This window comes from Trachurus japonicus, chromosome 22 (assembly GCF_045865225.1).
Source record: "Trachurus japonicus isolate A0001 chromosome 22, Traja_1.0".
NCBI lineage: Eukaryota > Metazoa > Chordata > Actinopteri > Carangiformes > Carangidae > Trachurus > Trachurus japonicus.
In genome coordinates, this window is record NC_140928.1 from 11,195,698 (window position 1) to 11,210,539 (window position 14,842).

The following is a 14,842-nucleotide window of genomic DNA, read 5'->3' on the forward strand; positions in this document are numbered from 1 at the left end:
CTTCTGGGTCAGTGGGGCAACAGAGGAAATAATTCGTTTTTAATTGTAGAACTGTTTGAAATGCATTGCATACTCAAAGTATGCTGCAGTTATGTATGTTAAATTGTGTGTATGGCTATGAAATTGACTCATACTTTGTACTTACAGCAGTTACAACAGGCTGTGGAGAAGCGAAATGAGATAATCGCCAAGCTCAGCTCCAGCCTGCAGGAGGCCCTGGCGAGCAGAGACCAGGTACAGCTGGAGGCACAGTCACTTACTGGACAGATTCAGGCACTACAGCGACAGCTCCAGCAGGTCGGTGCCACTCAAAAGCTTAATCCGTAGAGGAGTATCAGCATTATTTGTGCCCTAAAAATACGCATTTCACAATTCACATGCACAATAACTGAAACTGGGTATTCTTCAAACTGTCTTTCACAGACCAGTGTAGAGTTTCTGCGCATCAAAAGTCACTCAAGGGCTGAAGTCCTTAACACTCATCAGCAGCAACCTCAGCCTGACCACTGCTCCCAAGATGCAGACCTCAATCATAAAGAGGCACCATCAGAGGGATCGGGTACTGGAGAACGTGTTGAAGTCTTCGGCACCGACAGTGACACTGAGATGGACGGTCTTCTGCACAAACTGAAGGCCGAGCTGGAAGAAGAAAGGGAGAAAAACCAACGAATATGTGCAGAACTAGCGGAGGAGATGGAGAAACACCAACATGTGCTTTCTATACTGGAGAAGGAGAAGAAAAGCAATGAAGAGGAACGGAAAGAAAGGCAGGCACAACTGCAAGACCTCCAGATCCAGTGCCTTGAGATGCAGCAGTACAAAGAGGAGAAGGAACAACTTAACAGAGAAGTGCTCGAGCTGCGAAAAAGGGTTCAAGAGGAAGAAGATACAGCCCTCCGTCTCCAAAACCTGGAGGAGGAAAGACGGACACAGGAGGAGGAGATGCAGAGGCTCAGAGAGGAGCATAAGGAGGAGGTAGAGAGAGTCCGGCGGGTGTTGGAAGAAAGAGAGAAAGAACTTAAGTTTAGAGAGGAAGAGGTTATGGGACTCAAAGCATCTAAGAATTGGCAGAATATGGCAAAAGCTGGTTTAAGTTACGATGACAGTTTTTGCATAGATGAAGCCAACCTGGAGAGTGGAGCCGATCAGGACAGTATGAATGTATCAATACCTGGGGACATTATGATGGAGAGATACTTGTCCTCGGCTCCACTTGCACACTCCCAGTCTTCATTAGTCAATGAAAGCTTTGAACACTGCGGTCAGTTGGACATCTCTGCCGACCACAGGTTAGACTACTTCCCATTATAATGATGTGCGTTGCAGAATCTATTTCCATCTTGGGTATTTTCTTCTATTACAGCAAGTTTCATCACTTGTGTGTTTTCTCACCTCGTTAAATCCCCTCCAATTTATCTGTGTCTCTCTTCATAGTTTCGAGCTGAACAGCGAAGTGCTGGGAGATGAACCTCTGCTGTCAATTTCAAACCGCCACCTCGACGAAAACGACAACCTCCACGATGTCTCCAACCCTCAGTCTCCGTCCCAGTGGCTACAGAACTCCGCCTCTGGAGACCTGGACATGAGTAAACTGTCCGAGCAGCAGTTTGAGGAGACGGACCTAGAGAAGGAGCTGCTCAATCAGCAGTGTGGGGAGCTCCGTGAGGAACTGGCTCTCAAGGACAGAGACCTGAATGTGTTGAAGGAGGAAGTCATTAGGAGTGCAGAAGAGGTAGAGGAGGCCAGGAGCAGGTAAGGAATTGATTGTGTGTCCAATCAGTGTTTGTATTATTCTGTTACACATGTATTATCGTTACACCTCTCTGCGTTGCTTTCTTATGCCTGTGGCAACTCAAATTTTTCATCATAATATTTATTTTCTTCTCAATAAAAGCACAGTGCACATGTTTAAATCTTAACTGCTGCTGCTTTTATGCTCTTCAGTCACTTAACATACAAATGGTAATACATTAAATACACACGTCCCAATACATATTTAGATGAATGCAATATCTTATACGTTTGTGTACTCAGGTGGGCTCAGGTAACAGAGGAACTCAGACAAGCTCTCTGGGAACTTGAAGAGGAAAAAGAGAAGAGGAGATATCTTGAGGACGAGTTGAACCTAAAAGCCTTTGACCCAGACGACCTGAAGAACAAGCACAGTGCCTTAATGGAAGAAATAGGGAAAGAAAATGCAGTAACAGGGATGGGAGAGGACGCTGTTGAAACTCTCCTGCTCGCCGCTGATAACTTTCCATCAGAGGAAGAAGATAAACTGGCAGGGGAGCTTCAGAACGAGCAGGAGAAGGAGGCTGCACTCCCATCTCATCAAAAACAGCAGGAGCCGCTCGTATCGTCTCTGCAGGAGATGAAGCAGAGTGCAGACTCTGTGAGACGGAGCCCAGAGCTCAGCGATGACAACCAGATGCAAACACTTCAGGTATACCAACATAAGTGTGCTTTTGCTAATGGTTTAAGAAGAATGTAAACATGTGTGTCACAGTGTGCTTTTTTTTTTTAACCCAGCTTGATTTGGATGGATTGAAATAGTATTATACAGCAGATGTAGTATTCGAAAAAGAAAAAAAAAATGCATTGTACAAAAATTTCCCCTCTCTTTCACAGGCCCGTTGTGACCATCTCATGTCAGAGCTGGAGGAGACAAAAACGAAGCTTAAGGCTGCCTTATTAAGTCAAAGTAATACGGAGCTGGATGAAACATTGAAGGAGCTTGAAGCAGCATGTACACAGGTTCTCAATGTCCAGACAGAGATGGAGAGACTGCAGAGAGAGCTGGAGGAGAGCCACAGCAGCCTGGACAGTGCTGAGAAAGAAAAGACTCAACTGGAATCTCAGATGTCCTGTCTGAGGCAAAACCTGACAAACCTGGAGGAGGCCCAGGTCAAGGCAGCACGTGAGAGGGAGGAGCACAGGAGGAAAGAGGAAGAGATGGATGAGCGGATTAAAAAAATGGAACAGGTCTTGGAGGAGGAACTTGAACAGTTTGAGAACCTGCTTAAAGCCAAGGACGTTGAGGTCAGGACGATGCGCAACTGATGTACTGTTGCTCAGATCCACACAAATCAGTTTGACCTACTATTGCACGAACATTAACATGATGTATAAATGTGTTGTTGCAGTTGACTGAAGTGAAGGAGAAATGGGAGGAGGAGAGCCAGGAGAAGGATAAGGAGCTCCTTCATGTGCGACATCTCATGGAGGAGCAGAGGAGGGAGGCGGAGGAGGAGGTTAAGGCTCTCCTGGAGAAGCAGGCCCTGGCTGTGAAAGAGCTTGGAGAGAGGCTGAAGACATCTCACCAGAAGGAGCTGAAAGACCTGACGGCAAAATATCAACAAGAGGTGGGATTTCACAAACTGCAGGAGCTTTACACACCCTCAGTTTTACAGAGATGTGGTCAATCTCTAAGAAGTTAAATATAAATATTTGTATTATTTAAAGACCCACTCCCGTGAAAATCGTGTTTTCTGAGCTTTTCACATGTTCCTGTGGCATTTTTCTTGTGTTAGAGCACTTATCAGCAGAGAAGGAAGTGCAAAATTGCATTTCAGAGTTTTTCTGCCTTCAAACTGCTGTGAACCAATGGCAGACGCGAACTGGCAGTTTCAGGAAGACTGGAGTTGAGGGTGTCACAGCTCCAGGGGAGGGCACTAGTGCTACAAGCTCCCGCCCCGCTCTGCATCTGGCTCAGAGGTGAAAGCCTTCACAGCTCGGTGTAGCTGTCTAGGTATAATAGGTATAGCTCACCTGGTAGAGCAGCTTGCACCATGAGCAAGGACTATGCTCCAGTCTGGGATCGAATCCCAGTGTGGAGTTTTACGCTAAACGCGCTGAATAGAGGTCGACCGATAGTGGATTTTCAAATTCCGATATAATAACGATAGTTTGGAGCAGGAAAAAGCCGATAGCCGATTAATCAGCCGATACCCCCCCCCCCACCGAAAAAAATAATTATATATTAATTAATTTTTTTTTTTTTTTTTTAATAATAATATATAGCTATTAGCTAGTGTAAAACTAAAGGATGTGGGACACTGAATCATCCCTGGACCCTGTGAGTGACGAACAGCCGAACTCCACACGTGAGTTTGTTTACATCAGAACAGCTGTAGTGACGTGACGCTGCAGGTGAGGAGACTGTAACTAAACAGGATGTTAGCTCGTGGTGTGGTTACGCCGTACATTAACAGGTGACTGTTTCACTACAATTAGCCTACTGTGTGGAAAACCCATAGACTGTAAAAAGAAAAACCACGCTGTAATGATCGTGATCGAGTTGGACGAGTGTGTTTGGAGCTGACGGGAGGAGAGAAAAAAGAGAGCGAGACGCACGTAGCGGCCGTGATATGACGACCCCGTCCCCGCTGAGGAGGAACTCTGCTGTATGGAACAGGACCTAAACCAAGTCGAGTAGAGCCCATAGAGCCCAACTTTGTAGTGTAAAGAGCCATACTATTGTATTATTGTGCGTCTGCCCCAACTCTGCGGCGCTCTCTCTTCCTCCTTCCCGTCTTTCTCTAGCTGTCCTTTCAAAATAAAAGCACAAAAAGCCGGAGGAAAAAAAAAAAAAAAAAAAACACTGACTCGTGAGCTGGTGGCAGTGAGATATTTAGCGTGGCAGCCGCCACCACATTATCTATGCAGGAACCCTGTACATATACAGTGTTTCTCATTAAATAACAAGAGAGTTTCGTTCCAGTCAGCCCCTCCACCTGCCGCCTCTCTCTTACTGCGGTCGCACCGCACCGCACCTACCCTCACCTGGGTCACTTCTCTGCTGCTGCCGCTGCACATGCCCTGTCTCTCTCTCTCCCATGCTCTGTGTGTGTGTGAAGAGCAGCCCCGCCCCTCAGTGATCAGAGAGACAGAGAGCGGCAGGGAAGAAGCAGTTTATGGCGCTGTGGAAAAAACTGCCGCCATCGGCCACTATCGGAGCCAAGTTCCACTGATTCCGATAGTTTGTAAAACGTCCTATCGGCGCCGATTAATCGGCCAAAACGATTAATCGGTCGACCTCTAGCGCTGAATCTGTAATTGTACAATGTCCAGCTGTCAGCAAGCGGGGGGGTGGGGTGCGAGGAGGTGGCTGGGCGGGTGCAGAGCAGCGCAGTCTCCGCCCACCCCCCAGAGGTACATTGCTAATGTGCATGGCTAATGAGCTGGTTTTAAAATGGCCGAAAAGGGTCGCGGGAGTGGGACTTTAAAACTCTAAGGAGTCCACAGATTGCCTCACATTTATTATATGAACTATATATATCATACATATCCCATTGGATATGTACCGTGTTTTTCAACATCTGTCATTGAAATAAAGTTTCCTAATTTCATCGATCTGTTTCTCTACGTAGATTTCAGACTTGAAAACCCATCTGGAGACAGAGCTACTGAACCAGCACGCTACTTTGGAGGAGGCACAAAAAAAGCAGATCAGCTTGATCAAACAGGTATCAGAAATTCAAGACTTCACTGTTGTGTGTCTTCACAAAGAGTGTGAAATGCTATGCTAGGAGTATATAGACTTAATTTTGAGTTATCTTTTTGCATGCATGTGCCATTTTTAGATATTTTTCAGCTTCATAAATATCATTCTTTTCCTTTGCCCGCCAGGTGACTGAACGCGAGCACCAGCGTGTGGTGTCGGAGCTGACTGTCAAACACAGTGAGGAGCTTAGTCGACTGAAGACAGAGCTGTCTCTAGAGCTGAGAGAGAGCATGGAGGCTGCCCACCAGGCTGAACTGCAGCAGTCACAGGTATACTATATATAAACCGCAAAGTGTAACATTTGAAGCCACAGCATGCAGTGCAATAATACTTCTAGCTGTCCCATTTCATAGTCTGATATTTTGTGGTATTTGGGCTGGATTTTGAGTTTTAATCTCATTCTACTTTGCTCCAGTTATAAAGACAACATTTTTAAAAATAATAGCAACCCTTGTTTCCCACCAGCATGCAGCCACTTTTAGACTCACTAACACAAACCATACCTTGTGCTTTCATTTCCTTAAGGCCCAGAAGACCCTCGAGCTCAAAGCCTTACGTCTGAGCCTGACCAACATCCACATGTCCCAGCCGGAGAGCTCCCAGGTGAACCAAGAGCAGCTGGAGAGACTGCGTGAACTGCACCAACGAGACATGGGTGAGTCCAGACCAGAGTGCTTTTCTTGTTCATGTTTGCCTTGGGTGCACTCAACGTGTGCACCATTATGGACGTGGATGAGTCACCCTTATTCTTTAGAAGTTAGCTCTGTGAAAAGGAGAGCACATTAACAGATGCAACCTTCGAATTCTTTGACACAAGTGAACTCTGTGTGTGTACTGTATGTGTGTTCAGATGAGTTGAAGCAGCAGTGGGAGACTCAGGAGAGAGCCGCCATGCAGGAGAAACACGCCAGAGAGATACAGGTACATCTTTATGGAAAATTGTCATACATTTAATAACTTTAGTTCTGTATTTTTAATTGACTAATTTTCATAACAATGTTATAATTGATATTTCATATTTTAGTTCTATTGTACTAGAAGTCTGAGATGATCATGGTCTCTTTTTGCCCATATTTTTTCTAGGCTCTAAGGTCACAGTGGGAGAAAGAGGCTGAGAGCGCCCAGTCAAATCTCCACACATCTCTCTCAGAGACCCAGAACAGCCTCGCTGCCACCCAGGCAGAGCTCGCGAGCACACAGGCCTCCCTCTCCCAGATCAACACAGCTCTATCTGAAGCCCAGGTAGCTCTGTCACAGACCCGGTCAGAGCTGAGCGAGTCACAGGCGAAGCTGGAGAAAGTCCAGACCTCCGGTAAGGACGACAACCAAAACCTCGAGGCAGAGCTGAAACAAGCCTGGGCTGACAGAGATGCTGCTGCTTGTGAGTTGCAATGTTATTTAAAATGAAAAATGCTATTTGTTTTATTTAAATTTTATATTATGCATCGAATTTTATACTGCCATTTATTTGATGCTGATGGGCAAAGCAATTTTTTTTAGATTCCCCAATTTCTGTCAGCAAAGAATTTGCAAGGTTATAGTCATTTAACTTTTGCATTGTATTTAATTAATGCTCTTATTTATAGAAGTTGTCATCATGTGCTCCTGATGTTGTGAATGCTGATTAGGTTCCCTGGAGGAGTTGGTGTCTAGTCATAAGGCAGTGCTGCAGGAGAAAGAGCAGCGACTACTACACCTAGAGGAGGAGCAGCAGCAACTGCAGCAAGAGGTGAATTCACTGGAAACATTTAGTCAAGATGTCTTTTTTATTTTTCATTTCAGTTTACAAAACATTGTGTTAAAGGATTTTCAAAAGTTGTCATCATTTAAAAAAAAAATAAAAAATCTGTTAATATATTTATAAATGTTGAATTATTTTAGCCAGTATGGGAAAACAATGGGAAACACACGTCTTCAAATCTTAACCTAATACAATATGTTTTTTTCATGATGTTTAAAATGCAGTTTCTTCTGTCACATAGGTTTTGCGTCTACAAGAGGAGAAGACTTTGCTGAAAGAGAGCTCTAAGCAGGAAGTAGGTCAGCTATGGGCCCAAGTGGAGAGCATGAGGGCTAGTCGCCAAGAGTTGGGAGGTGAGATTGACGAAAACCTGAAATCTACTTAACATGACTTTATTTTCCCGCTGCTGTAGCTTCTCCATTACACAGTAAAGATATTCAAAACCTCCCAAGTACAAGGTGTAGAAAAAGGCTGTTGTCTTTGATGTGTAGAATAAAGTTTAACAACATCTTCCCAAACATTAGTTGCATTTGTGTATGGCCATCTCCTGTATTCCTTTTGTTCTGTCACACAGAGCTAAAGGAGCAGCTGCTTGCTCGCTCATCTCGTGTTGACGACATCGAACGCCTTAAGACAGAGTTTAATGAACAAAAACGAGGAATCAAAGAGCAGAATGAGGCTGAGCTGGAAAGCCTGAGGAGGTATGTGAACACATGCCGTCTTTGTGCATTTATTCTGACTGAAGTCTTTTGCCTACAATGTCAAATGGTTGCAATAGAAACAGATTGAAACTCTTCATCACAGATGTGTTTTGCTCAGCATGCCGTGTATACGTTTATAGGATTGTCGGTCCATTCATTTTCCTTTTACTGAACCCAGTCAAAATTACTTATGCTTTACCTTGATTGTCCTTCAGGTACTTTGAGCAGCGGTTGCGGGTGACAGAGGAGAGCCACAGAGAGGAAATTGCTCTGCTCCAGCTGAGACTGGTAGAAGGTGCTTTAGAGGAATCTGTGCTTAAAACCACAAATGACAGGTATGCAAGAAAGTCTCCAAATAATATTACTGAAATCTTATATTAAGTTCTGTGAATAACAACGGGGCCTTTGGTTTCTCTATCAGTTCCATTTTTCAAGATGAAGCTGAAGAAAATGATCTTTCTAATGCCAGCTTCAAACTTGAACACAAGGTAAAGATGCACATAAACATGAGCAAATTAAATAGTAGGAAAGATGCTTTATAACATTCAGCTTCCCTAACTTATGTTTCACAAAAGAGCTGAGAAAAGCTCTACACTTTTCAAACACATTGCTTTTGTGATCCTTATTCCTTTGTATTAAAGGTATTGTTTTATGTCTCCTCCAGGAGTTGCTTGACAGTTTCCGCCTTCAGCTGGAAGACGAACACTCGGAAGAACTTGCCAACCTCCGTTCCTCCTTAAGTCTTTCGTTTAAGGAGGAAGTGCGGCAGGTCAGAGACAGACTCGGTCCTTCGGTCTTTAATGTCTCAGTTTCAGTGAAAATGATACAAGTATGGGAGATTGTTGGACTCTCTGATTTACTAGTTTTTATGGTATTGTTTGTTAGGTGCGCTCAGACCTCACCGACCATTACTATGAAGAGCTGCAGGAAATGAAGACACGTCATGCCTTGGAACTAGAGCAACTTAAAGCCAAACTTTCTGAAAGCCATTTACAAGGTACGTTACACTTACACATACTTATATGAGCTCAAAACACTTTTTGTTGTGAAATTATGCTAAAGCTTTTTTCTTTCTTTGTCATAGATCTTAACCGAGTACATTTGGAGGCCGCGAGGCAGGTCGAGGTAAGAAAAGATAATCAGACAATTGAAACGACAAACTACACACTGAGTTTATGGATGCCATGATAATGGAGATTTTAATTAGGTGGAGGTCGAACAGAGGCTGTGGTGTCACGCTGAGGAGCTGCAGACAAGGATGACCATCATCCACACCCTGGAGAACAGACTGGCTGCCATGAGGGAACAGCATGGTGAAGAAATGAAGAAGATGACACAGAAGGTACCTTAAAGGGATAGTTCACCCTAGAATGATATTTCGCTCATTATCTACTCACCCTCATGTTGACTAAGGGCTGGAAGAAGTGTCAGAGTCCTCCGTGGCTTCTCTGAGTTACAGGGGGTCTCGGCATAGCAGTGCATGTCCATATAACGGTTGCAAAGGGACACCGGAGCTCTTCGTAAAAAAACACACACAAAAAAACATCCAAATACCTCCATGATGCTCGTATGTAATGTCCGTCTTGTGCTGAAGCCCCAAATTGCGTAATTGTCCCGAAAAAAATTAAATAAGTCTATATTTTAAGCTTGTTTGTAGCGGAAGCTTCTCGAAGCTCCTCTTCCTGGTCCGTCCAAATCTCGCGTGATTCGCAGTAACTGCACTGACGCATGCTGACGCCGGCGCAAATCACGCGAGATTTGGACGGACCAGGAAGAGGAGCTTCGAGAAGCTTCCGCTACAAACAAGCTTAAAATATAGACTTATTTAATTTTTTTCGGGACAATTACGCAATTTGGGGCTTCAGCACAAGACGGACATTACATACGAGCATCATGGAGGTATTTGGATGTTTTTTTGTGTGTGTTTTTTTACGAAGAGCTCCGGTGTCCCTTTGCAACCGTTATATGGACATGCACTGCTATGCCGAGACCCCCTGTAACTCAGAGAAGCCACGGAGGAATCTGAAACTTCTTCCAGCCCTTAGTCCACATGAGGGTGAGTAGATAATGAGCGAAATATCATTCTAGGGTGAACTATCCCTTTAACTGCTTACTAAAACGATATATCACACTGTTAAAAAAAAAGAAAAAGAAAAAAAAAGTGAGAGAATTGGAATATACAGTTGTATTAAAAACACAGATTTAATTCAGACTAAATGCAAATCTCAAACCATGCTGCTTATTGTGTTCTCTCCAAACACAAACAGGAATTTGCTGGGGAGAGTGAAGAGCGGCTACATGAAGCTCAACAGAGGTGAGATGTGTCTGAGGTTAAAACCTTAAACTGGAGGGTTTATCATTTTAGATCGTACACCCCTGAGTCATGTCTCTAATTCTATATCAAGAAAGTTTCTTTGGGGTTTGTAGATGGTTGTCGTATAGCATGAGTGGATTTTATCCTCAAAAAATCCTAAGGAATTGAAAATAGTTACTGAATATTTGTTTTATTCATTTAATGCAAACAATGGTTTAGCTAAACCAAAGTAACTGATCAAAGTTTTTGTGGATTAAAGAAATTTATTATGGACTTAACGATAAATAATGATATACTATTCCTGAAAAGGGGAAAAAATAAATTAGGCTTTAGTGCTGCTATCAATAATCCTGGATTCTGTTTTATCTGTGTCCAGGTTCCAAGAGGAAAAAGCACAGTTGGAGCAGCATTTGGTCCAGAAATGTGAAATCTCTCTGGCAGAACTAAAGACAAAACATCAAACTGAGTTGGATCGTGAGAGAGCAACGCTACTTGACAAACACACCCAGGAAATGGGCACACTCAATGCCAAATACAAAGCACAGCTAGAGTCACTCAGTGCCAGTCACAGAGATCAGCTTGCAGCCACCGCCGCTGATCTCAAATCCAAACACAGCACTGAGATTGTTGCCTTGGAGGCAGCCCTTAACGCCAAACAAAAGGCAGACCTCGAAAGTCTAGAGTCCGTGTTTCAGGAGACCAACCAGGCTCAGCTGGAGGCTCTTGAAGCTGAGTTGACTCGCAAACACCAGGAAGAGAGGGATGAACTGGAGAAGAGGATGCTGGGTAATATGGACACTTTGGAGACCACATACCTGAAGGAAGTGCAAGTAAGAAGACAGAAAAGTGAAATAAAATGTCAAGGCTTACCTGGGCAATGTTTTAAAAGCCTTACACATGTTGTATTCAAGTGTTTGGAGTTAAGTGTCCCAAGTAAATTACCTTAAAAGAATTTAAATAATTCCTTCCATCAGCTGTGGGCAGTTGTGGTTGTTTTAAAATATTTTTGCAGCTGTCTCCAAGCTTTTGAAAGATTTTATACATTTATAAACTAAAGCAAGATCATCAGAACAGTGGTTTGTGCTGTAGGAGACTCAGCACATCAAACACTGCTCGCTACAGTAGCAAGGAGGCTCATGGGTTGTGCTTTGCTGATTTAATTAATTGTATCATTAGGAGTTATTATTGTGCTCTGGGAAATTATGCAGAAAATTTGATTACTCTGATGAATAATAGTATAGTCCCTAATGGGGTTCCATCATTCTTTAATACTTGTGTGATTGTCATTTTTATGGTATGAAAAAAAGTTGCAGGTTCACATTTTGAAAAGTGTTACAGTGCATATAAGGCTTCTGTCTTCTCCATCTCAGACACTGCGGGATGAAATGGTGCAGCTCGAAGAGAGGTACCATCAAGATGTGACTCGGCAGAAGTCGGAACGTAAGCAGCTAATGGAGCGCCATGCTGCAGAACAGCTGTCCATCAGAGAGGACCTGAGGAAAGAACTGGCTCAGGTTCACGTGGAGAAGTTCAGTGCCATGGCAGCAGAGCTCAGCCATGTTCACAAGGTGGGAAATAATAATAGGCGATAGACCTCTTGCCAATTTCATTCAGTAAAAGAAATTCAAGTAATTGACAGCCTTTTTTCATGATTATATTTTTCTCTTACAGACGGAGCTGGCTGCTCAAAAGGAGGCCTTAGATACTGAACACTGCAAGGCCCTGGAGACTCTTAAGAAACAGGTACTTACTCAGTCATCCCTAGATAATTTTGGTTTTCTAATCTCTTAATTGCAGAGTAAAAAAAGGGAGTGTACTCTTTCCTGCTCCATCTCAGGTTTTGGAGCTTGAACAACAACATGGCACATCTCTGCAAGAGGTCTCTTCTACTTACTGTGCTGAGAAAGAGCAGCTCATCGGACAGCACCAACTCCAGCTACAGGTGTGCAATGCATGATAGCGCATCACATTGTGTGTCTGAGTGAGAGAGAGTGAATCTATCAGCCTTGCTAGTTGCTTTAAGTGGTTGTTCTTGACTCCGTTGCTCTCACAACCCATTAGAGGAGGGATTACACAGAGTCATTGTTCATCCTTTATAATGGTGTATTTGTCTGTGGAGGCACTAGTTTTTATTTATTTATTTGGATTTTTTTCTGAGAAGCTTTGAATGTAAGCATTTGATTTGACCCAACTGCCCGCGTAGCCTGGTATTAAACTCAGACATGTCCCACCGTAGGAACTGAGGGGAATCTCTGCACGGGAATTGGAGGCATGTCGCAGGGAGCTGGAAGAGGAGTCGTCAAGGCAACGTCAGCACTTCCTAGAGGAGGTGGAGCTCCTCAAAGTCCAATCGGAGGAGAAACTGCAGGATAGGATTCATCAACTGAAGGTAAAGAAGGAGATGCTTGGGAGGAGAAGATGACAGTGTTTGTTTTCATTAAGATTTTAAAAATATTTTTAAGGTTTAATATTTATATTTGGGAAATATTATGAAGGTCTTTCTAATTTATTTTTTGGGGTGTTGTGTAATTATTCAACTGAGTGCTTGTTTGAAATTATCATTATGTAATATCTCTGGATTATTGAGAAGTGTAGTGTGTGTTGTGGCGCTGCCCCCTCTAAGCCCCTACTGCACCAGTTCACTCCGAGGGATAGGTCTCTCTCTTGGACGCTGTCCCACTGGAGCTTTATTTAAACCCAGTTTCCACATAATCCCCCCATCATATATGTACAAGTGTTCTTGTCAGTCTGTTTCTCTGCTCTCTGAATCTCTGTGCTGCTGGTTGATGCATGTGTTTATGTTGCTGCCATCTGAACAGTGGCTAAATGGGATGGATCTAAGCTTTTTATCCTCTGATGCAGAAGGTTTTAAGGCAGAAGGTACTTTTTTTTCCCCCCCAGATATTTAGTATTTGACCATCTGAAATGTGAAGCCAGTTGTCTGTTATAAGCCAGTGTGACATGGCCAGGGATTTTTATAGCTGGAAAACAAATCAACCTACTGCATCTTTTAATTTATGAACCCACAACGGCTTTTTTTTGAAGACGGAGTTTGAAGACCAGAAAGAGGTGGAGCTCGAGAACCTGAGGCGGAGCTTCACGTCTGAACAAGAGAAGAAGGAGAAGAGCTACACATGCAAAATGAGCCAACTCACCGCCCAGCTCCAGCAGCTTGATGCTGTGGTGGCCCAGGTACCGGATTCACACTCGCATACATACCGGCATATTCACTGCCCAATCATTTTTTTTAATTTTTATTGGGGCAAGACTAGACAGGCCCAGGAATTTAAATGTTAGAGGTTCAAAGGAGAGAGTCTTAAGGAGGTGAATGAGAACATACAACAACATGGAAAATGAATATTGGTAGACAATGGGAGATGAGGCCTCCGTAGGGTCTTTACGCTTCATCAGATTACATTTGGCTGAAGGGATCATATCAATGAATCTACTAATCTGGTGCGTGCATGTGTTAATGTGATGTGCATTCACGCTCTTGTGGTTGAATCAGGCAGAGCTGAGAAACAATTAGTTGATTAATAAACCAATGAGAGAATATTTCATTTTCTTGTAAAATTCCCAAACAATTCCCAATTCTAGCATCTTGAGTGGATTTGTTGCGCTTCTTCATCTCATACAGTATGATAGTTGACTGAATATCTTTGGATTTTCAACTGTTGGTCAAACAAAACATATGAAGACATGTTGGGGATTTTCAGCTTTTTTTGCTATCTTATAGACTTGAAGATTAATTGGAGACGGTCCAATAAAAGATGATATAAGAAATTGTTTGTTGCAGTTGAGGCAAAGCGGTGAAAAACAGACTAATCTGTAAAATCACCTTTTTATTATGCACATTTTTCTGCTTCTGTATCTCTGACTTGATGAAAGTCTTTGGAGCAAAGCCCCACTGGGTTGTTTTGTTGTGGAGATGTCAAGCTTTTTTAACAAATTTGCATTTCATTTGTTGTTGTGGAGATTTGGAGCATGCTGGGACTTGATTCTAGTCATCCATTTACTTGGATCAGTGTAGTTGGCACAAATAAATGAGAAATTCCTCTCATGCCCTTCTCTTGCTTTTACCAGTTCTTCAAAATTATTGAATATTAATTTTTAACAATCTGCATTAATGTGATGTATGTAAACAATTGTTTCCATGGCACCTGCTTGGCTTGGCTTGGCTTTTTACAGTGAGATATTAACACACGCACCCCATGAGGTTAGCAAAGGGAAGCTTGGAGGGTTGGGGAGGGTACTGTTGTCAGGGCAACAGCAATGTTTTGTTGAGGCAGGTGGCTGCGTGAGACGTTTGTGATGGGAGGGAAAAAGGGAGGGAAGATATGGGGAAGGGAGAGACTGGACCGCCTGAGGAAGGAAAGGTAAGAGACATCAGCATTCATATGGAAGAAATGTCTACAAAGAGAAAGTGCAGCAGTGCGTCTGGAAGTTGACTTTTCCTCACTTCTCTACCACCTTGGAGCGTAGGCATAGTGACGTGCCACGGTTACCTGCTGGTTATACAGTAGGTAGAGTGTGTGTGGGTTAGGCCGAGTGCTTTGTCTCACTGTAGCTGTTACTACTTCAGA

The 14,842-nt window shown here is 43.3% G+C and overlaps 1 protein-coding gene across 7 annotated transcripts in view; it reads left to right on the plus strand.

The window, feature by feature from the left end:
- The window catches only part of pcnt (pericentrin), a 36,265-nt gene that overhangs the window by 5,210 nt on the left and 16,213 nt on the right, over positions 1-14,842 (plus strand). For all 7 annotated transcript variants that reach the window (XM_085767888.1, XM_085767885.1, XM_085767887.1 and 4 more), the window contains 27 exons: positions 148-297; positions 424-1,289; positions 1,435-1,752; positions 2,035-2,443; positions 2,629-3,039; positions 3,144-3,362; positions 5,370-5,465; positions 5,629-5,772; positions 6,029-6,158; positions 6,354-6,424; positions 6,587-6,884; positions 7,132-7,232; positions 7,486-7,597; positions 7,819-7,945; positions 8,161-8,280; positions 8,367-8,433; positions 8,610-8,714; positions 8,831-8,942; positions 9,030-9,070; positions 9,153-9,287; positions 10,213-10,259; positions 10,636-11,089; positions 11,630-11,827; positions 11,931-12,002; positions 12,097-12,201; positions 12,496-12,648; positions 13,305-13,451. In XM_085767888.1, coding sequence (XP_085624014.1) covers positions 148-297; positions 424-1,289; positions 1,435-1,752; positions 2,035-2,443; positions 2,629-3,039; positions 3,144-3,362; positions 5,370-5,465; positions 5,629-5,772; positions 6,029-6,158; positions 6,354-6,424; positions 6,587-6,884; positions 7,132-7,232; positions 7,486-7,597; positions 7,819-7,945; positions 8,161-8,280; positions 8,367-8,433; positions 8,610-8,714; positions 8,831-8,942; positions 9,030-9,070; positions 9,153-9,287; positions 10,213-10,259; positions 10,636-11,089; positions 11,630-11,827; positions 11,931-12,002; positions 12,097-12,201; positions 12,496-12,648; positions 13,305-13,451 — 5,208 coding nt within the window. The remainder of the gene's footprint in view (positions 1-147; positions 298-423; positions 1,290-1,434; positions 1,753-2,034; positions 2,444-2,628; positions 3,040-3,143; positions 3,363-5,369; positions 5,466-5,628; positions 5,773-6,028; positions 6,159-6,353; positions 6,425-6,586; positions 6,885-7,131; positions 7,233-7,485; positions 7,598-7,818; positions 7,946-8,160; positions 8,281-8,366; positions 8,434-8,609; positions 8,715-8,830; positions 8,943-9,029; positions 9,071-9,152; positions 9,288-10,212; positions 10,260-10,635; positions 11,090-11,629; positions 11,828-11,930; positions 12,003-12,096; positions 12,202-12,495; positions 12,649-13,304; positions 13,452-14,842) is intronic.